General features: G+C 36.3%; 1 protein-coding gene across 6 annotated transcripts in view; it reads left to right on the forward strand.

Moving 5' to 3' along the window:
- ROCK2 (Rho associated coiled-coil containing protein kinase 2) overlaps nucleotides 1-22,828 on the forward strand; it is a 139,522-nt gene that overhangs the window by 52,315 nt on the left and 64,379 nt on the right. For all 6 annotated transcript variants that reach the window (XM_045447707.1, XM_045447706.1, XM_045447709.1 and 3 more), the window contains exons 2-4: nucleotides 5,889-5,970; nucleotides 6,927-7,027; nucleotides 20,164-20,301. In XM_045447707.1, the coding sequence (XP_045303663.1) occupies nucleotides 5,889-5,970; nucleotides 6,927-7,027; nucleotides 20,164-20,301 (321 nt within the window). The remainder of the gene's footprint in view (nucleotides 1-5,888; nucleotides 5,971-6,926; nucleotides 7,028-20,163; nucleotides 20,302-22,828) is intronic.

Here is a 22,828-nt window from a genome sequence, read left to right on the forward strand (position 1 = left end):
AGTCTTTCCAAACTTGTTCCTTTTGGGGGAGTAGAGGGGAGGAGTGCATTTTATTTGGATATTTTATTTTACTTTATTTTATTTTAAAGTTTATTTTGAGAGAGAAAGAGAGCACAAGCAGGAGAGGGGCACAGAGAATCTGAGGCAGGCTCGGTGACAGCAGAGAGCCCAATGAAGGGCTTGAACTCACAAACCCTGGGCTGAAAGTGACCTTAGCTGAAAGACACTTAAGCAACTCAGCCACCCAGGCGCCCCATTTATTTGGATATTTTAAAACAGATATTTAGGGGCAGTTTATAGTGAAAGTGAAATCAAGTCCAGCACTTCATTCTTTCTTGGCATTTGAAATTTTAAAGGCTCTGCATTCAGGAAAAGTTAGGAAAATAAGCCATTACATATATATTTTCCACCATGATCATTATAATGGGAAAAATTGGGTGTTGGCTTGTACCTATTTGTTCAGGAAGGCAGTAGTATAATGCACTGTTCTCTGCCTTCCTCTGCCTCTGATGTTAACTTTTCACATGTAGATAACCACAGTCCAGTATTGGAGGAGATTCATGTTTTCTCAGCCAGTAATATTAGAGATGTGGAGGATTTAGTAACTGGGCAGGTTTTCGGAGGTTAGCTCAGGACTTGATTGAAAGCTGTATCTGACTTACCTAGTTGTGCAGTTTTGTATAGAACTTGGGCAGTAAGACTTCTTTCAATTTCTTTTGGGGCTGAGATTTTCGTTCTAGCTACTGTTTTCCCAGTAATCAGTCTGGTTTTGGCTCTTTACCACATCAAGGCCCTTTTAATTTTCCGCCATTGGTTTTACTGCTCCCTGCCCTTAAATCTTCTATATATTTGTGCCTTTAGTTCCTATTCATTATTTGGCATTTTTCTCTTTGGCCCTTGAATATTTTTTGGCAGTGGTAGGTGGTTTTTCTTTTTTGTTTGTTTGGTTTTGTTTTTGAATGTTCTTTTAAATGTGGTCCTGTCATTTATATGCACTTGGAAGTGATGAAAGGGACAAGTAGTGTTAATTTTGTTCATTGCTTTGGAGTTTTGGTAGTAGGCTTTTCTTTCAGTTTTATTCTTTAAAAAAACTTTTTTTTTTTTTTAATCTCAGCTTAGTATCACTTTCTACAAAGGGAATCTGTTGAAATCACAGACACTGAAAAAAAAATCTCACTGCCTGGGCTTTATATGAAAGTACATAACAAGGACGATCATAGACACAGGTTTTTAAGTCCTGAGCTAACCTAGCCATTGGATCTCAGTATTAATTTCATATACTGAAAATACTGGTGTCTTAAAAAAATTCATAATTTGTTTCTTAAAAGTGATACTAAATAGAATACATTTCAGATGTGAAAATTTATAACTATAAAACCTCAAGTGTAAATGTACATTTTAAAATATATATTACCCCATACATTTTCTTCAGATATAAATTATTAGCAGATTAAAGTATTCTAGTATTATTCAAAAATAAATGCTATATAAAAAAAAACAATGCACAGGTGAGGTGTTATTTGATCTTTAAAAATGGCTTAAGAAAACCAAAATGGTATTACTGATGAGTTGAACAACTGCTGAAAAAGCTTTCTAACTCTACCCTGGTAGGATATATTATGGGAAACATTTATAAGTTATTTCCAGATTTTCTTCTTGACTATTTAATCTTTACATGATCCCATCTTCTTGTGATAACTTGTAGGGAGGATGTGGGATAAGCAGGGATTCAATCCTTTTATTAATGTCAAGCTGTAGCTTTTTTTGTTTTTCCCAAAGGATTTCTTTTTTCATCGTTATGTGTAGATGGAGACTTTAATTTTTTTCTTTAATGTTTATTATTTGAGAGAGACAGACACACAGACAGACAGCAGGGGGAGGGGCAGAGAGAGAGAGAGGGAGACAGAATCGGAAGCAGGCTCTGGGCTCTGAGCTGCCAGCACGGAGCCTGACGCTATAACCCACAGACCGTGAGATCATGACCTGAGCTGAAGGCGGCCGCCCAACTGACTGAGCCACCCAGGCACCCCAATGTGTAGATGGAGATTTTAATGCAGTTACTTTTATCATATCTGTATAAAGTGTTCATATTCCATTTGTTTGAAAAGTCTCTGAACCAGAAGAAGAAATTTCTTCTTGTAATAGAAGCTTTTGCCTTGTCAATTAAAATTTTTAATTCTTGTAGAGGTAGGTTATGGAGGTACAGAAGAAGGCTTTCCAAATAAATGCACCTTTCTTTGATTTAAAGCCATTAATTATGGGTATACCTAAAAAAATAAGTGATTCAGATTTTACATTTTAAACCAGTAAATTTATTGCTGTTTAACAATAGCAAAATTATGCCCAAAAGATATAGCAATAATTTGGTAGTTAAAAATAGCCAACTATGCTAAAATGCTGGAATCCTTGAAGCAGTTCATCTGTCCTGGAGAGGGAAATTGTGGGTGTATATATGTGTGGGATCTCAAAGTGTGACTTGAATAATCTCAGCTTCACTGGAAGTTGAATATTTATTATTTTTAATGTATTTTTTTTCAGTTCAGGAGAATTAAGATTGTGTTATGTGTCTGCATTGATGATATCAGTGGGTTATAAAGAATTTTAATTTTGATAAAAAAAATTTTGTAGTTTACTCTTAATACCTGTGCCCTTTCTGTTATTAAATAATATTTTCATAAAATGTGAACAAAATATTTGAAGAATGAAAATTAAAAATATGAAGTATAACTGAATGGTAAATAAACATAGGATGTGCAGTTTCTCTGTAATTAGTAAATTAAAAACTCAAGCTGCCTTTCTAATTTTCCCATTTTCCACCGTACTCACATTCCTAAAAGGCTTTTTAATTGCTGTTTTATTTTTTAGCAATCCTTCAGTTCTTTAAGCTCCTTCTTTACTCTTCCAAGCTCCTCTTGGTGTTAGTCTGGCCATTGAGACTAGGGATGAGTTAAGTATATTGGACCTTTAAGTTTTAGGTAGTATTTGCTATGTCATTTCCTAATGGCATGAACTTGGACAAATCAAAGTCACTTACTATCTAAGCCTTAGTTTATATTTTAAAATGAAGAGTACTTCTTCATGCCCTCTTCAGAATTACTTGGGGATGAGACAGTATATGCAATAGTGTTTTAGAAATATTGTTACCTTCATAGACATATCCTTTGAGTAATTAAAGACTTTGTTTCTTATTAGTTTTTCTTAACCCTCATCAAGTTATATGTATGTACTTTTTCTTATTTTGACTATAAATTTAATGTATGCTTGTAAAAAGTAGAGAAAATATAGAAAACTTGAAAAGAAATCTGAACATTGTGTTTTCCTGTATTTATGTTTTTAGGGGAAATTTACTTTTGAGACTGAGTTCCCTGAGTGTAAGGATAGTTAGTGTCATATTTATTTTTGGATTTTTCTGTTCTGTTCTTTGCATGCATTAGGCCAAAAAAAAAAAAAAAAAAAAAAAAAAATCAATGCTTGTTAAGTGAATGGGAACTTCCTTAGTCGGGTTGTATTTCTTTCTTTCTTTCTTTCTTTCTTTCTTTCTTTCTTTCTCTCTCTCTCTCTCTCTCTCTCTTTGTTTTATGGTATAAGTTTCGGGTGTACAGCTTTATAATTGACATCTTGTATACGCTACAAAGTGATCACCACCATGGGTCTTGTTATCATTCATCACCATACAATTGACCCCCTTTACCCATTTCGTTTACCCCCCACCCCTCACCCCCTTCCCTTCTGGTAACTACTGGTCTGCGTTTGTTTTATTTTGTTCATTTGGGTTTTTTTAGATTCCACATATGAGTGAAATGATAGGGTATTTCTCTTTCTGACTTATTTCACTTAGCACAATATCCTCAAAGTCCATCCATGTTATTGCAGATGGCAAAATTTCATTCATTTTTATAACTGAGTAGTATTCCATTGTATATACACTATCTTCTTTATCCATTCATCTGTTGATAAACACTTAGGTTGTTTCCATATCTTGGCTATTGCAAATAATGCTGCAGTTAGCTTAGGGTTGTACATATTTTTTCAAATTGGTATTGTCATATTCTTCAGATCAATACTCAGAGGTGGAATATCTGTCTCATATTGTAGTTCTATTCTTAGTTTTTTGAGGAATCTCCATACTGTTTTCCATAGTGGCTGCATCACTTTACAATCTCATCAACAGTGTGCGACGGTTCCCTTTTCTCCACATCTCCAACATTTGTTACTTCTTTTCTTTGGTAATTCTAGTATGTATTAGGTGAAATCTCATTGTGGTTTTGATTTGTATTTCCTTAATTATTAGTGATGTTGAACTCTTTTCATGTACTATCTGTCTTTGGAGAAATGTCTCTTCAGATCTTCTGCCCATTTCTTAAATCAAATTTTTGGGTTTTTGTTGTTGTTGAGTTGTATGATTTCTTTATATATTTTGAATATTAACCCCATATTAGATATGTGGTCTGCAGATATCTTCTCCCATTCAGTACGTTTTCTTCTCTGTGCAGAAGCTTTTTGGTTTGATGTAGTCTCCTTTATTTTTGTTTCTCTTTCCCTTGCCTTTGGAGTCAGATACATATAAAGATGTCACTGAAACCATGTTAAAAGGCTTACTGCCTATGTTTTCTTCTAGGAATTTTATGGTTTCAGGTCTTACGTTCAAGTTTTTAATGCATTTCAAGGTAATTTCTGTGTGCGGTATAAGACAGTGGTCTAGTTTCATTCTTTTGCATGTTGCCATCCAGTTTTCCCAACACCATTTATTGAAGAGCCTGTCCTATCTCCATCATATGTTCTTCCTCCTTTGTCAAAGATTAATTGTCCATATATGTATTGGTTTATTTCTGGACTTTCCTTTTTATTGATCTGTGTGTCTGTTTTTGTACCAATACCATACTGTTTTGATTATTATAGCTTTGTGGTATAGTTTGAAATCTGGGAGGATGATCCCTCCAGCTTTGTTCTTCTTAAAATTGCTTTGACTATTTGTTACCTTTTGTGGTTCCATACAAAGTTTACAGTTATTTGTTACAGTTCTGTGAAGTATGCCATTGGAATTTTGATGGGTCTTGCATTGGATCTGCAGATTGCTTGGGTAGTATGGACATTTTAACAATATTAACTCTTCTAATCCATAAGTAGGGAATATCTTTCCATTTATTTGTATCTTCTTCAGTTTCTTTCATGAATGTCTTACAGTTTCCAGTGTGCAGGTCTTTCACCTCCTTGGTTAAATTGATTCCTAGGTATTTTATTCTTTTTGATGCAGTTGTAAATGGGATTATTTTCTTAATTTCTTTAGTCTGTGTGTATTTCTCTTTTTCTTATTTTAGAGAGAGAGAGAGAGAGAGAGAGAGTGAATGGGGAACAGAGGCAGAGAGGGGGAGAGAGGGAAAGAGGGAGAACGGAGGGAGGGAGAGAGAGAGAAAAATTTTAACAGTTCTATGCTCAGCGCAGAGCCCAACATGAGGCTCGATCCCACAACCCTGGGATCATGACCTGAGCCAAAATCAAGTGTCAGATGCTCAACCTACTAAGCCACCCAGGCGCCCCTGTGTGCATTTCTTAAAGTCAAAAAAGCGTGGTGAAATTTTACTGGGCATTTAAAGAGAGAAAGGAAGACATCTGACTAGCAGAAATAATAGTGGGTGCATATTTTAAACTGATATTTTTCTACTGGCTAAAATAACAAAGGAAAACATGATACAATCATTCATAATATTCTCTGGCAGAAGTTAGGAAATGAGTTAAAACTGTTGGATATGGAACCATTGGACAATTTCATATCAAAGTAGATTGATATTTATTTAGCAAGAACAACATATAAAATTTAAAGACTTTTTTTTAATATTTGGAAATTGTAACAACTTTCTTTTTCCTTTTTTTAATTTTTTGTTAAACAGGATGGCTTAAATTCCTTGGTCCTTGATTTGGATTTTCCTGCTTTGAGGAAAAACAAGAATATAGATAATTTCTTAAATAGATGTGAGTAACCTTCATATTTGATCCTATAACTATACTTTTGATAAGAGATTTATGTTTGATTAATATTATAGTGTTTAAACTATTTAGTTTGCTAGTTGATTCATTTAAATGCTAGCATTCTTTATTTTTAAAGAAAAACTGCAGATCTAGTTGCAGTATGTTAAAGTTCAAGATTTTATATAAATTATTCAGACTAAGTTTAGCACAGGTTATTTATGGCAGTTCAGAGAGAACTTTTAAATTAATACCAACAATTTTAAGCCTTAGATTTACACTACTTAGGAGACTTAATGAGCCTTATGTTTGTATGAATGTAGACATGTCGGTCTAGGTAATGAAAGATAATGCGGTAACAATTATTGTCATATATGCAGTAACTTAATATTTGCCAGTATTGATATTGGAGTGAAGGTGTAAATGAGGTTGAATTCTAAGAATAAATTCTCAAAATAATCTAATACACACTTTATATCATCATAGTAAGCTTTTTAAGTTGGAATTGTTAGAGACTTGGCTATTTTCGTGATTAAACAATCTTGTCTTTAGATACTATATCTACAATATGTGATTACTACTTCCCAAAGAAGTAGACTATGAAAATTTATTACTAAGGGTAGCCTTGCAAGTAATTTCATAGCAGCTCTCTGCCGTGATTCAGAATGCACTGCTAGGACGCGTGGATCCTCATTGTTCAGCTGTCATCTTGTCAAGCAACAGAATAGCTTAATTCTTACTTTTTGGTTGTCAGTACTGTTTGTTTTATATGTGTTAATAAACCGTAGCATTTTGGTTCTTTCATGTAAAGTTAATATGTGTCTTAGCTTTTTAAATGGCAACCTCTGAAAACTGACAGATTTAGCTAAAAACTAATCCCAGTTTCTTGAAATGAAAATTTGTTTACAAATATGGTGATTATTGTAAAGTATTGTTTATAAATGTAATCTTTTTTATCGCAGATGAGAAAATTGTGAAAAAAATCAGAGGTCTACAGATGAAGGCAGAAGACTATGATGTTGTAAAAGTGATCGGGAGAGGTGCTTTTGGTGAAGTGCAGCTGGTAAGAAAGTATTTGTTTTCTTCTTTTATGTTAGTTTTCAAGACAGGGTTTTGCGAAATATTGCCAACAGCCCCTGAGTCGATGTTATTTTTCTGCCCAGCCATGCCGGAATTAGTTTTGTGAGCTTGGTCAAATCATTCCACCTCCGAAACCCTCAGTGTCTTCACCTGTAAAAGGAGGTAATTGTAAACTGATACCCCACGTTTCTTGTAACTCTGAAACACTGAGATTTAGAATCAGGCCAGTGTGGTTTCATACATGACCTTTCCAGCAGTTAATATTCCACAAGAACTATTGTGTTTTTATTTAATATGTTCAGATTAGTAACATTTATTTTTCCTTAACAGATTTTATTTGGATAATATGAGAAACATTGTAATAACTGAAAGTACATATGAAATTTATCTTCGCAGATGAAAGTGGTACCAACTGGAAAGATAAATGTTTGTAATAAATGTCATTTGTATTAATGAGGAACTGTAATAATATTCCTGTTTTTGTCACTCGAATACGAAATTCCACTTTTTCTCCTTACAAATAAGATTCAACTACTTTATATTTTCCACTATCTTAGAGAGATTAATCTTAATCTCTTTGATTAAATTATGGGGCCAAATTCTGTCTTTTGCTCAGTACTGTTCTTCTGTTTTTTTGATGGAGCATGAGAAAAACACGGACCACTGTGTGTTAGCATAATTTCTTTAGGAACAAGTCACTTTTGCTTCTCTTTCATTCCTTCTTTTTTCGATAGGTTTATTGAACTTGTAGATCAGGGTAGTGTAATAGGTGTGATGTATGTCTATAAGATATTTGAAAAAGTCTGTCATGCTTGAAGAGGATATGGAGAAATGTCAATGAATAAGCATATGGATAGACAGTTTTATAATTTCATAGACATATAATTTAATAGACAGCTAATTTAATAGCTGTATCCTAAGGAGACTGAGGAAGGCATGAATTGTACCTTGGACAGAGATCCCCAGGGACAGATTTTAGAGTTCTCTCTTCTCCTATTCACCACTTTATTAATAAGGCATTTATTGTATGGGGGCAGTGGTGACGCGGTGAATAATTTTGCAAATGAGTTAAAACTGAAGTATGAGGATGATTTCAGATGATAAGTCAAAATCCAGAAATCATTAGTTGGGAAGGCCATTGGCCAATAAAAGTGAAATTTAACCAGAGTAAAGAACTGTACTTAGATGTGAAGAACTCAAGAAATAGATTCCTTAGCAGTAATTATAAATTGAAGAACAGTTTTCCTTGAATGTAAACCAAGCAAGAGTTGTTGGTGATGTGGCTGTCCAAAATAGTAAAGGAAGTTTGGATTGCTTTGATATAGGTGTTGTGTTCTCTCTTTTGAGATGATTGGGCCATAATGGAATACTCATTCTCTGTGCACTGTTGCCCTGTCTTAAAAGGCATGTTGGTAGAGGGTACTCAAGGGATGGAACGCTCAGGGACTTGAAATGATGCCATCTGAGGTGCAGTTGAAGGGATTGAGAAGTTAATTTGGAGTAGATTTGAGGAGTGGGCTGCCTTGGAAGGTAATGTGCTTTTTGTTTGTTTTGTTTCGAGTCTGTGAAAGTGGTGTAACTTCGGCTAGTAGAATGCGCTTGGAGGGGGGAGTGGGGGCGGGGGGAAGGTCAGAGATTAGATTACATGGTAGTTGAGTTATGACAGGTCCTGTAAGATAGTGGAAAATACAAAGTAGTTGAATCTTATCTCTGCCTTGGCCTAACTCAAAGATTATAGTGAGTATAGACAAGTTTCTCAATCTCTCTGAGTTCCAAACTATAGAATACAGATGATAATACCTGTGTCATGGGTTTGTTATAGGGGATTAAGTGAATTAAAAATAAATAAGCCTGGGGAGCCTGGGGGGCTCAGTTGGTTAAGTGTCAGACTTTGGCTCTGACACTCACCACTTGTGAGTTCGAGCCCTGCGTCAGGCTCTGTGCTGACAGTTCAGAGCCTGGAGCCTGCTTCAGATTCTGTGTCTCCCTCTTTCTTTGCCCCTCCCCAGCTCATACTCAATCTCTCTCTCCCTCTCTCTCTCTCTCTCTCTCCCTCCCTCCCTCCCTCCCTCCCTCTCTCTCTCTCTCCCTCCCTCCCTCCCTCTCTCTCTCTCTCTCTCTCTTCCTCCCTCTCTCCTTCCCTCCCTCCCTCTGTCCTTCCCTCCCTCCCTCTCTCCCTCTCCCTCTCTTTCTCTCTCTCAAAAATAAATACACACTAAATAAAATTTTAAAAAAATAAGCCTAGTTATAGTGTTCCCTGTTAGCCACTATTAAAATTATTGCCTATTTGATACATAAATTCATAATACTAGCATTTGAAATAAATACATTGTTTCTTCATAATCAGGATTCAGTGTAGATAAGAGAGAATAGAATTTGGAATTCTGTTTTTGAAGGAAATGTGACAGTTTTTGGCTTGCCATGTTTTTGTGGCAGGGTGGTCATTGTTCTGTGTTAGGTTAGTTTGATAATTCAAATTCAATACGTTCAAGAAAGGAAAGGAAAAGAAGAGGGTTTTATTTTTGTTGTTAACTTTCCATTCCAAATTTTATTTTCTATAAAACGAATTCACATGTTTTTAAAAATGGGAAACACTTTAACATTCCATTAATCTGCTGACCTGACCTAAGAACTTGGAACATGTTTGTTTTGGCGTTAGCTCTTTGTTCTGTTACCTTTGGCAGGGAGTCTTGAAAAGAAGGATAAGACTCAAAATGAAAAGTCCAAGCGCTTCTTCCATCGTCTTTTAAAGTTGATTTGCATGTGTTAGATAAATTAGTTTGACAGCTGTGTAGGCAGTATTCCACATTTGGCACATCTTTATGATTATGTTTTTCTAGTCATCCAAAGAAAGTTTTACAATAGTAGGTGCAGATTTGTCTTATGGAATACTTTTTTTGGTCAGGTTAAAAATATATTACCACAGAGGGCCCACTAGTCCGTTTCTACAAAGAAAATTCTCGTTGCAAAGGTAACTTTAGTGTGCCACAGCAACTATACTGTAGTATTGAAGAGCTAGAGTCAGACTGCTTACACTTGACTTCTGACTTGCTGACTAGCTGTCCGTGCAGACACGTTACTTAATCACTCTCTGCCTCAGTTTCTTATCTGCTAAATGAAGATAACAGTAACATTTAAACCCCATAGCATTAGTGGAAGAAATATATGTAATTAAATTTGGAACAGTTTCTTAGAATATAGTAAGTGCTTAGTAAATATTAGCAGTTAATTGCCACACATGAAATGGTTCATGTATCCTTCCATCAATGAAGTATTTAATCAGGATCTGTTTTGCTTCAGGAGCTTTGCTAGCTTCTAAAGATGCGATAACATAGCCTCAATCTTTCTAAAAGTGGTACTTCTGTGGAAGAGATAAGGAATTTTACTTTAAATAAGTGAAGTATTTTCAAATTATAAATACGATGAAGGAAAAGATCTGGATGTTATGAGAGAGAATAACGGAGGGATGTGCTTAATTCAGGTAGGGCTGTTAGGAAAGACCTCACTGTGAGAAAATGACATTTGAGTTAGATGTAAAGAAGTTAGGCACATGAAGAAGAGGGACTGGGGTGGGAGTCAAAATACAGAGGGAATAGCATGTAAGAATGCCATGAGTCAAGAAAGTACAGGGGTGCCTGGGTGGCTCAGTCGGTTAAGTATCTGACTCTTGAGTTTGGCTCAAGTCGTGATCTCATGGTTCGTGAGTTCGAACCCTGCATCGGGCTCTGAGTTGACAGTGTGGAACCTGCTTGGGATTCTCTCTCTTCCTCCTCCCCCTCCTCCCTCGCTCACACACACTCTCTCAAAATAAATAAACTTTAATAAAAAAAAAAAAAGAGGAGGTGCTCAGTCATTTAATTTATTGGAGCCTAAATTTCCTCACCTGAAAAAAGCGTTTATTTATAGATTGAAAAATTCTATAATTCTAGGTGGGCAGAATTGGTTATTGTCTTTTTTCTCCCATCTACAGAGGTGATGTATATTTATGTTTTTATATCATGAAAAGTCTGTAACATGGGTGATCTTATCTGATACCACTATTTTTAGATTCTACTGTTTAGGTTGTTTATCACATCTCATTTTTATGGAAAATAATAATATTCTGTATATTAGGTTGATTAAGAGCAATACTTCGGAAGAATAGAGTCAACTACTTTTGTTTCTATTCTATCATGTATAGATTTTCTGTCATCAAAGCTTTAATTTCCTTATCTTGGAGTAGCAGTAATAATAGAACATACAAGAAATTTTTTGAGGACTAAATTAAGCTCTACATGTGTGGTACTTACCAGGGAGGGATCTGGCACATTGTAGGTATTAAGTAAATACTGTCTGTTGTCACTTTTGCCAGTTTCTAAGGATTTATAAATGTAAATGTTTTAATCTTTTAAAATATTTTTTAATTTTTATTTTGGAGAGAGGGGGAGAGAGAGAGAGCAAGAGCGAGCATGCATGAGCTAGTGGGGGTGGTAGTGGTCGTGGCAGAGAGAGAGGGGGTGGGGGGGGAGGGGGGGGAGGGAGGGAGGGAGGGAGACCGAGAACCCGAAGCAGGCTCCGTCCTATCAGCGCAGAGCCCCACTCAGTGCTCAAACTTACGAACCGTGAGATCATGACCTGAGCCGAAGTCGTATGCTTAACCGACTGAGCCGCCCAGGCGCCCCCAAATGTTTTAATGGTAAATGAATAATCCGAAGTGTTGCTCTAAATTTTATATGTATTTATGTGTGTTGGTTTGCTAGAGCCACCCTAACAAAAAGCACCTACTGTGACTTAACCAACAAAACTTAATTTTCTCACCGTCTGGAGGCTACAAGTTCAACATCAGGGTGTTGGCAGGTTTGGTTTCTCCAGAGGCCTCTCTCCTTGGCGTGTGGATGGCGCTGCCTTGTTGTGTCCTCACATTGTCTTTCCTCTGTGCTTGCTTGTGCCTCCTGTGTCACTGTGTGTCCTAATTGCCTGTTCTTAGAAGGACACCAGTCAGATTGGATTAGGACCCACCCTAATGGCGTCTGTTAACTTACTTGCCTCTCTATAGGCTCTGTCTCCAAATACAGTCACATGCTGAGGTGCTAGAGGTTGGCTTTCAAAATATGGGGGGTCAGAAGGAGACAGCACACAGTTCATCCCATAGCAGCATGTGTATGTGTGTTGGGATGAACGTTTCAAGTGAAATTACCTTTTTGAACAGGTATGCATGCTTATTTCTTTGTTTACAGTTACATAGGACATAATCTACTTTTCTCTGAAAAAGGAAGGTATGAATTCTAGCCTGGCAAATGTCTTCTTAAGGTACCTATTTAGTCTTCATCTCTGGTAATAGAATATACATTGTTCTTTAGTAGTCCTTTGTTAATTGATTAGTAAATGTTTATTTAATGTCAGGTAACCATTATAAGCTTTGGCAATACATCGTATAGGTAAACTACTCAGACAAGGCACCTGCATTCATGGAGCTTTTATTTTGAGCTGGCCACTATTGTAGTGTCAAAAAGAAATAGTGGCCTAGCTTCTAAAAGAGAGTTCGAAGTTAACCTTCTTAAATGTAATGCATGTATCTTAGGAATTACCTATTTATGATTCTTTATTGGGGAAATGTATAAAAAGTTTTCCTGTTCAATAGTGGAAATATGTTTAGCATTAAAAAAAAAATCTTTTATGTTTATTTTTGAGAGAGAGCGAGAGAGAGTGTGAGTGGGGGAGGGACAGAGAGAGAGGGAGACACGGAATCCCAAGCAGGCTCCAGGCTCCTGGCTCCCAAGGTGTCAGCCCAGCGCCTGATGTGGCACTCGAACCCATGAATTGCGACATCATGACCTGAGCTGAACTTGGCCGTTCAACCAACTGAGTGACCCAGGCACCCTTAGCATTTTTGTTTTTGAAGTTTTATCTTATTTTGGAGTTTGGGGCCACATGTTTAGTTGGTTTTGTGATGTTCCCTGCTCACTTTTCTTAAGAAAAGTATTCATTAAATTTTTCCTGTGGTTTTATTTAAAACTACACAACTAATATATGAATGCATTCTTGCTCTCAAAGGTCTAAATTGCTTAGAATTGGGTAGGATAAAATGTGAAAATCTCCTTTTATCACGTCTTCTCTTTATTTCATTTTCAAACATAAAGGTAACTAGCCTGTTGGTATTCTTTTAGTGCTTTGATAGTTGGAAACATTTGGGAACTGATACAAAACTAGGACCAAATTATTTTCAGTGGGTATTTATATTTTATTGTAATTGTTTTCATTCTAGAAAAGTTAAAACCTTTCCCTATTGAGTTATAAAAATTGCATCAATGCCGATTATTCTTCCTTAAAAATAAAAATTCTTTTATTTATGTGACAAATACGTTTCTAGTAGAAGTGAGATAGCATTATGCTTTTTAAAATCACTGATTGTCCCACTACTGAGAGATAACTACTTTTATTATTTTGATGTATGGCTTTCTCACTTCTGTTTCTTCTAAAGATTTGTGTAATGTATGAGTGTCTTATATGTGTATTAAGGAATCATATACATGGTTTTGTAGTTTGTGGTTTTTTAATGTAATATTAAATAATAACACACACGTTTATAGCAGTTACATTCCAGGCAGGCTTCTAAGCAACTTCTGTATAGTAACCAGTCTTCCTTCACAACACTCCTTCAGATAGATGTTATTACTATCATGCCCATTTGGCAGAGAGGGAAATTCAGACAGGATGAATAACCTGCTGAAGTTCACATAACTACTAAGTGGTTGAACTGAGACTCGAACCTAGGTAGAGGACTCCAGAGTCTGTTTTCTTTGTTGGATGGTCATAATCATTTTTCTGTGCCAGAAATAGAGACTTTGTGTAACCTTATTGGTTGCACGGTGCTTTCTCTTACATAATCTCTCACTAGTATTCTGCTCTCCTTTCTTGAAATACCACTGCTTCCGGTGTTCCTGGCTCTTCCGAAGTTTCCTTAATGGTTCATTCTCCACCTGACTTGTAAATATCGTAGTTCCAAAGACCAGGCTCTTGTTTCTTTGATCTACATTGTCTCCTGAGGTGTGTTCATCCTATTCCTGTGACTTTAAATATAGTCCATATGATGTCAAGGCTCAGATTCATAGCTGCTATTCAGAATTTTCTTGTTTGCTCTCCACTCCTATCCGTGGTGGCTTATTTGATATCTCCATTAAGACGTGTCACATGTAAGGGGCGCCTGGGTGGCTCAGTCGGTTGGCACCCGACTTCGGCTCAGGTCATGATCTCAGTGGTTCGTGGGCTCGAGCCCTGCGTTGGGCTCTGTGATGACAGCTTGGAGCCTGGAGCCTGTTTCGGATTCTGTGTCTCCCTCTTCTCTGCCCCACCCCCTCTTGCTCTGTCTCTGTCTCTCAAAAGTGAATAAACATTAAAAAATAAAAATAAAAAAAGATGTGTCACATCTGAAACATGTAAAATTAGAATGCTTGATTCCCTCTCTAACTTTTCCACAAAGTTGTAACCCATCTTAATTAATGACTCCACTATTAATCCAATTGCTCAAGCCAAAAATTGGAAGTCGTTGATTTCTCTTTTCTTCATTTTAAGAAATTTAACTTGTTAGTGAATCCTACTCATAACGTTTCTCCAGCCTAGTTTTTTTGGTTCACTGTCATCACTGTCATCCAAGACACCCTTTGATTTCTAGTCAGGTATGAGTATCTCCTTAGTATTTTCTTTGGTTTTCCACTGCTGTAATAATGTTTCTCCATCGTACGGTTGATTTTTGGATTGGCAAGTGCTGATGGAGAAACTATCAAGACCGTGCTTATTAAATCTGTGATTCATGCTGTTCAGGCTCAGCTGGACCCACATTACTATTTGACTGTTTTTTTTTTCCCATTCTTCATATTCTTGTATTTTCATGTATCACTCCTATCTTAACCCCCATTTTGGGCATGGGTATAGTAGAATCAGGGGCTTTTCTAACATGTTTTCTGTTTTCTTTTTGACATACATAAAAGGTGGGAAATACAGATCTGATTTGCCTAATATAAACTGCTGTCAATTTGATCTTTTTAAAATGTATTTATTGTATCTCTCATTTGCGTTTCGTGGCTCCCTTAACTACTAAATGAAGCATGAAGTCTTCATCCTGGCCTTCTTGGCCCTTTTTTAAGATGTCACAAATTTTGTTTTTGAAATCTTATTTTCCATTATGCTATTCATCCTGGGCATGCTACTCATTTCAGAGCATGCTCCTTATTTTCTTGTCTCTTTCTTCAATCATGTTTCACTTGCTCTGTGTTCATTTTGAAAGAAAACTTTTTCCTGTTCTTCTTCTTCCTACTCTTTATCTGAGTGTGATATTTCCTATGCATCTTTTAATTCCATAAATTTATGTGATTTACCATATTATGCCTTGTACTGTAGTTTATATGTTTGTTTCTTTGAATCCTTTTAGATGTTGTTTTGAGAGTAGGTATCGTATCTTTCAGATACTTTTGGCATTCCCATCTGGGGCTCATAGCCACTTATATGAAAATAGTTTGCCTATAATCTGGAGAGATTATGTTTAGTCAAGTACACAGTTTAGGAAGAATATGTGTAGAACAGCAAGGAAAAAGGGAGAGCCCTCACCATGTGGCCATTTGTCAGTTCGGCTGTAGACATTGGTAAGCAATATGTGTGTGCAGCCAGATCATATTTGTGATTGGATTTTTCTTGTCTTTTTATATCCTGTACAACATAGAACCTGAAACATAGAAAGTGTTTATTGAAGTGAATTAATTGTGATCTTTCATGATCCCTGGGCTGAGAGGCTTCCTGGGATCCAGTGTGCTTCAGGGATACAGATGATCAGTGACGGGACTCAAGGCAGATGTGAGATGAGGATCTTCTTTTTTTCCCTTCCCACTGGCTTGCTTTTAATTTAATTGGTTTAAACTAAGCTTTTAAAGTAGAATCAACCAGAAGGAAAGAGTATAAGGGAAATGATTTTCTAACACTTGTCACGTTAACTCAAATTTTTACTTCCTTTTTTGGAGTGAATTTGCTGGTTACAAGGTTATTTCTGAGTTGGCAAGAATTATCTCCTTCCCTCCTTGTTTTTGTGATTCCTGTATTCCCTCATTCAGTCTTGGCTACCACAACCAGACCAGACAAAAGCATGAAGACGCTCTTTTTGCATTTTTAGTGGAAACCTTAGCAACACAAACTAACTGCTCCAGGTCTGTCAAACTGGATTGTCTTATTAAAATAATCTAGTGTCATTTTTGATACATAGATTTTTAAAGTTTATTATTTACTTTGAGGGAGAAAGAATCCCAGGCAAGCTTTGCACTGTCTGTACAGAACCTGATGTGGGGCTTGAACCCATGTACTGCGAGATCATGACCTTAGCCGAAATCAAGAGTTGAACACTTAACTGACTGAGCCCCCCAGGAGCCCCAGTTGTAATTTTTTTATATTAAAAATCAATTTGTGGGGCACCTGAGTGGCTCAGTCATTTAAGCCACCGACTTCAGCTCAGGTCATGATCTTGCGGTTTGTGAGTTCGAGCCCCACACCAGGCTCTGTGCCGACAGCTCAGAGTCTGGAGCTGCTTCAGATTCTGCGTCTCCCTATCTCTCTACCTCTCCCTTGCTCATGTTCTGTCTCTCTCTGTCTCTCAATAACAAATAAACGCTAAAAAAAAAAAAAAAAAAATTAAAAAAAATCAATTTGAAAACCTCAAACGAGGCATTTTGTTAAGAATGACTTTTGAGGGGCACCTGGGTGGCTCAGTTGGTTAAGCGTCTCACTTCAGCTCAGGTCATGATCTCACGGTTCGTGGGTCCGAGACCCATGCTGGGCTCTGTACTGACAGCTCGGAGCCTGGAGCCTGCTTCAGATTCTGTGTCTCCCTCTCTCTTTCTACCTGTCCCCCACTTATGCTCTGTCTCTCAAAAATGAATAAACATAAAAAAAATTTTAAAAACAACAAAACAGAATGACTTTTGAAAGTTTTTGTCTGCAAATGTTCCATGAGATCTAGGTCCATTTCAGGATTTTCCAAACATGTCTTGTCTCTAGTACATTTAGGAATGTTTCATCTACCTGAAAGTTTTTTTTAAGAAGTACATATTTGCTGGGGCGCCTGGGTGGCGCAGTCGGTTAAGCGTCCGACTTCAGCCGGGTCACGATCTCGCGGTCCGTGAGTTCGAGCCCCGCGTCGGGCTCTGGGCTGATGGCTCAGAGCCTGGAGCCTGTTTCCGATTCTGTGTCTCCCTCTCTCTCTGCCCCTCCCCCGTTCATGCTCTGTCTCTCTCTGTCCCAAAAATAAATAAACGTTGAAAAAAAAAAATTAAAAAAAAAAAAAAAAAGAAGTACATATTTGCTGTAGAAGATACAAATAAGCAAATATAAGGGTATAGAAGTCACCTAGAATTCCATCAGTTGAGATAAAACCGGTGTTCACTCTTTCACCTGTTTTTAGTGTGTTTTCTATTATATAGAGAGAGAGAAAGGGGGAGAAAGTGCATGAGAGCCAGAATCATTTAGATAGTGCTTTTGTACTGGTGTACTTTTGAAATTGAAAATGAGGAATATAAACGTCATTTCTCTAACAAATAGAAACATTGGAATAAGAGCAACTTTTTGTCTGTCAGGAAAAGGTTCATAATAGAGAGAACATGGTAGTGTTAGCTAACATTTTTATACCATTTTTATAGAGTATATTCTATGTGCTAATAAGTATTTCTATTCATAATCTCATTTTGTCTTTGCAACAGTTCCGTGAGATTCTTACGTAGATGAAGTCATTGAAACTTAGAGGGGTTAAGTAAGTTGGCCACATAGTTCACAAATAGTTAGGATTTTTGCAAAGGTTTGTTGACATCTAAATCCTTGCTTGTAAGCAGTACTCTGTACAGTGTGGTAATGAATGGCTACTATATCTGACTGTTTATCCATCCATATTGAATAGAGAAGGAACAAAGGGGAGTGTACAGAGATGCTGAGGGAGATTATAATAGAATCTTTCAGAAAGAGACATCCTCAGAAGGAAGATCAGTGGAAACCAGCTTTCCTAAAGTAACAGCGCTTTATTGTAGTTCGCTGTCATACTAGTGCTAATGAATTTTCAAAGTATGAGATAGCTGTTTGGCATGGATACAACTATTGCCTCTTAATGTTTGTTCTATAGATCAAGTCAAAGGCTGCAAGCTGGTGGTTCCTGACTCTTGTGTTACGAGCCAGTTAAGTGTCCTATCATAGTAATTTAAATGAAATTCAGGCCTCATTAACTAGAGCATCTAGGCAAAATAGTTTTTATTTATTAAAAATTTTATAGCTTTCAGGGATAGCCTGGGTGGCTCAGTTGGTTAAGCAGCCGACTTCGGCTCAGGTCGTGATCTCGCGGTTTGTGAGTTCGAGCCCCGCACCGGGCTCTGCTGACAGCTCAGAGCCTGGAGCATGCTTCGGATTCTCAGTTTCCCTCTTTCTCTTCCCCTCCCCCACTCGTGCCCTGTCTCTCTCTCTCTGTCCCTCTCAAAAATAAACAAACACTTAAAATTTTTTTAAAAATGTAAAGCTTTCATATAGAAATAGACATAATTTTGTTGAGTTTCCTGAATTGCATATTCAGCATTTTGCCAACCACCAGGCAGCCCCGCAAATGAAAGTTTATACTCTGACTAAAGGAGTTTATGTAGCAGACACGTAACTAGATTGTTGTAAGTGCTGTGGAAGCACAGAGAGGGAATAGCTTTGCATAAAGAATCGGCAAAAGTAAAGTGAATAAGTCTGTTTCTCATCTTCAGAGAATTATACCTATGTTGTATAAATTTTTGTGTATTTGAATGGTCTTTTTGTTCCTAGTTTGTTTTGGTTCAGTATAAAACATTAAAAATATTTAACTATTTTCTATCAGCTGACAAAGAGGTTTTAGTTTCTGGTCATAGCTTTGCTTTACAAAATTTTTAAAACTCTTGTCACGGTACGAGTCCAGCATAAGTAATGTCACGGTATAAAGTGATTGCGTGACCCTTAATGTTTAATGGATTACTTTTTCTAATGAAGTTAGGAAGCATTCAAAATCTGATTTGTTCTTAGAATAAATGAAGATTTGAAGAGTGACATAAATATAGAAGGAGTACCTTAGCAATCTCTTTCTAATAATCTTTTATTTTATTTTTTAAATGTTAATTTGCCTATTTTTGAGAGACAGCGAGTGTGGGAGGGTCAGAGAGAGAGAGGGAGAGAGAGAATCCCAAGCAGGCTCCACACTGTCAGCTCAGAGCCCAACATGTGGGGCTCGATCCCACCAAATGCGGGATCATGACCTGAGCCCACATCAAGAGTTGGACGCTTAACCGATTAAGCCACCCAGGTTGCCCACGCTCCTCTAATAATATTGTAAACATTTTTTTTTTTTTAAAGCAACATTTAACAGCGTTGTTGGAATTTGCTTTGAGATAGTTTGCTAATCTGATACAAATCAATTAAAAATCTGGTCTGTCTGCTGTGGAAGGGATTTCTGGTTTTCAGACGAGGATCCTTTGTGCCCTAATCCCCTGCCCACCGTCCATGTTTTCATATTGCTTTCACATGTGTTTATTTTCAGCATTCTATAAATGTCCTAACACTCTCAAAAAGAAGGAATTGTGTTTCCAGTTTAGTAATTTAATATAGAAGATAGATATAATGTGTGGCCCTCATCGTAAATTTGACCCTTTGCATATAGGATTCTTTTTATGTAAAATTAAAATATGTCAAGATTCTTCAAATTTTAAAATATTTTAAAATGAGAAGTGATGTAACTTAATACAAAAACCTTTGTAATCGTGACTTTTGATTAAGCAGTGTTCATTCTGGGGTGAATTTCTTTATATCCATAGTGATATTTTGTTTACTTATTATATCAGATATTGAGAGGGGATGTTAAAATTTCCAACTTCAGTTATGGATTTGTCTGTTTCTTTCTTTAGTTCTGTCAGTTTTTGGTTCCTGAATTTTAAAGCTTATTTATTAGATGCATACATATTTAGAATTTTTATGCCTTTCTGGTGAATTATACTCATTTTATCTGAATTATTCCCCATTTTTTTCTTTGAAAGTCTTTAATAATAGAATAATAGTATGATCTGTTCACCTTTCTCTCATAAAATTATTTTTGTGTTTTTAAAAAATCTATAGGTTCGTCATAAGGCATCACAGAAGGTTTATGCTATGAAGCTTCTTAGTAAGTTTGAAATGATAAAAAGATCAGATTCTGCTTTTTTCTGGGAAGAGAGAGATATTATGGCCTTTGCCAACAGTCCCTGGGTGGTTCAGGTAAGCCTACAAACTTTTCTAAGTTTATTTCCTTTTTTTGTAAGTGCTTATTATCCATGAGATGTGATTTTGTATGTTGAAAGTCCTGTATCTCACTCCTATAGTAACAGTGCTGTCATTTTTAATAAGATCTGATTCGATATGCTTGTTTAATGTTCCTAAATAGTATGTCATATAGACATGACATGTAATTCTTAAATTGGTGTGTGAAATCAAGTATTATTTGCAACTTTTTAGAAATTCCTTTATGAAGAATTAGATCGGTTACCAGTGTGCCGTTATTCCCTGCCTACACTTTCTCACGATTTACATAATAGGAACAAGAACCAGCCTGTCTCAAAAAAAACCCAAAACTTCCTACAATAAAAATCTTGAAAATCCTCCAAGTCCTTTATATATTACCTACTGTGTACGACAGCATTGTGCTTCCTGAGTCAGCCTCTTGTTTGTGAAGTGAGGAATTTATAATTGTGTTTTGCCTCCTTTTCAATTTTATCCCTTATTAGCTTTGCTTCTCTAAAGATGTTTTTATATTAATATCTAATTCTGCAACCATTTGGAATGAGTATCACGAGTAAGATTAGGTATGTACGAATGCATGTTCAGAATGCTTACTAAATGATTTGGGAGTTTGATACCTTGCTTGTGGAAGGCAATTTGCGGGTAAAAAATTTTGCCACGTGAATGACGATGTAATTTAAAAGCTCATTACTATTGCTTTTTTAACGGTGTTGAGCTTCAGTGCTTTCTCTCCACTTAATTTCTGTTATTGTAGCTAGTGAATAGAAATTTTTTTTTTTTTAATTTTTTTTTTTTTCAACGTTTATTTATTTTTGGGACAGAGAGAGACAGAGCATGAACGGGGCAGGGGCAGAGAGAGAGGGAGACACAGAATCGGAAACAGGCTCCAGGCTCTGAGCCATCAGCCCAGAGCCCGACGCGGGGCTCGAACTCACGGACCGCGAGATCGTGACCTGGCTAAAGTCGGACGCTCAACCGACTGCGCCACCCAGGCGCCCCTAGAAATTCTTATATGTGTACCTAAAACTAAAATTTTTGTAGCAAATCGTATATCATAATAATTTACTTAAGGAATGATGATAATAAATTATTCCACTGTTAGCTTTAAATTGCTTTCATAGTAACAGAATCATTGCTGTTTCTAGTTCTGATCTTTAATGTTGCTAAGTGGACCCTTATAAAATGTTCATTGAGATAAAGAGTTAATGGGTCTGTGGATGCCAGTCAGTAGTGAAACATGGTACAATTGAAAAAGTAACATAAGTCTGGCTTTCATTTGTTTATCTCTATGATAAAGGATATTCCGTGCACCATTATATGTTTGAAATGTGTGATTTTGTGTGAAACCTTGTAAAAATGACTGACTTATTTCTGTTTATTGATTTAATTTTATTATTCAGTGATTTTCAATATATTTACAGAGTTTCAGTACATTTATAGAACATTTTTGTATCTCAGAAAGAAACCCTGAAACAATTGGCAGTTTTTCCCCAACCCACCCTGACTCTTAACTCCTGGCAACCACTAATCTGCTTTCTAGGTCTGTGATTTGCCTATTTTGGGTGTTTCGTATAAATGAGATTATACAGTATGTGGTCTTTTGTGATGTCTTCTTTCACTTAGCATAATGTTTTTAATGTTCATTCATGAATAGCATGTGTCAGCCCTCCATTTCTTTTTATGGCTGAATAATCATCAATTGTGTGGATATCCCACATTTTATTCACTCATCAGTTAATGGACACTTTGGTTGTTTTTACTTTTTGTCTGTTGTGAATAGTGCTGTTATGAACTCTTTCATGTGGATTTTGGTACATATGTTCACACATTTCTGTTAGGAACCTACCTTGCAGTAAAATGAATGGGTCATAGCATATACTGTAATCAGTTTTAGCAGATTATTTCCCACGTCTCAGTGCTTATTTTTTCATGACTATTCAATATTTAATTGTATGAAGGTCCCCATACTTTGTTACTATACTCTTGTTGGTAAGGGCTTTAAGAATTTTTCTTATATAAGTTATGATACACCATATATTTTTGGCCCATCTCTATTTCTTAATATATATTCTTAGTGTGATTTGAATTTAATAGAGGAATATTGGCATATTTTAAAACACTTACTCCTTTGCTGATATAGAAGACTTTTTAATGCCATCTTTTATATACAGTTTAGTGTGTTCTTTGCCTGTTTTTCTAATGTCCATATGTTTCTGGTGAACACTTCCTTATTTTTCTTTATAGTTTTATACAGCTGAGTAGGTGTGTACCCTTAAGTACTTCAGTTTACTTTTAGCTTTTTTAAATTTAAGTTTAGGTATCTCTTTTAAAGTTTCTCAATCCAGGGTTTCCCTCCTCTTCTTTTGTCTCATCAGTTTATTTGTGGAAGAAGCCTGGATTTTGCTGCTTTTGTCTTTGTGTAGCTTAACTTTGTAAGTTGGTAATTGGGTATAGAGGGTCAGAATCAGGTATGATTTTGGAGAGGGTGGCAGGGCAACTTCATGGG

This window comes from Leopardus geoffroyi, chromosome A3 (assembly GCF_018350155.1).
Source record: "Leopardus geoffroyi isolate Oge1 chromosome A3, O.geoffroyi_Oge1_pat1.0, whole genome shotgun sequence".
NCBI classification, from domain to species: Eukaryota; Metazoa; Chordata; class Mammalia; order Carnivora; family Felidae; genus Leopardus; species Leopardus geoffroyi.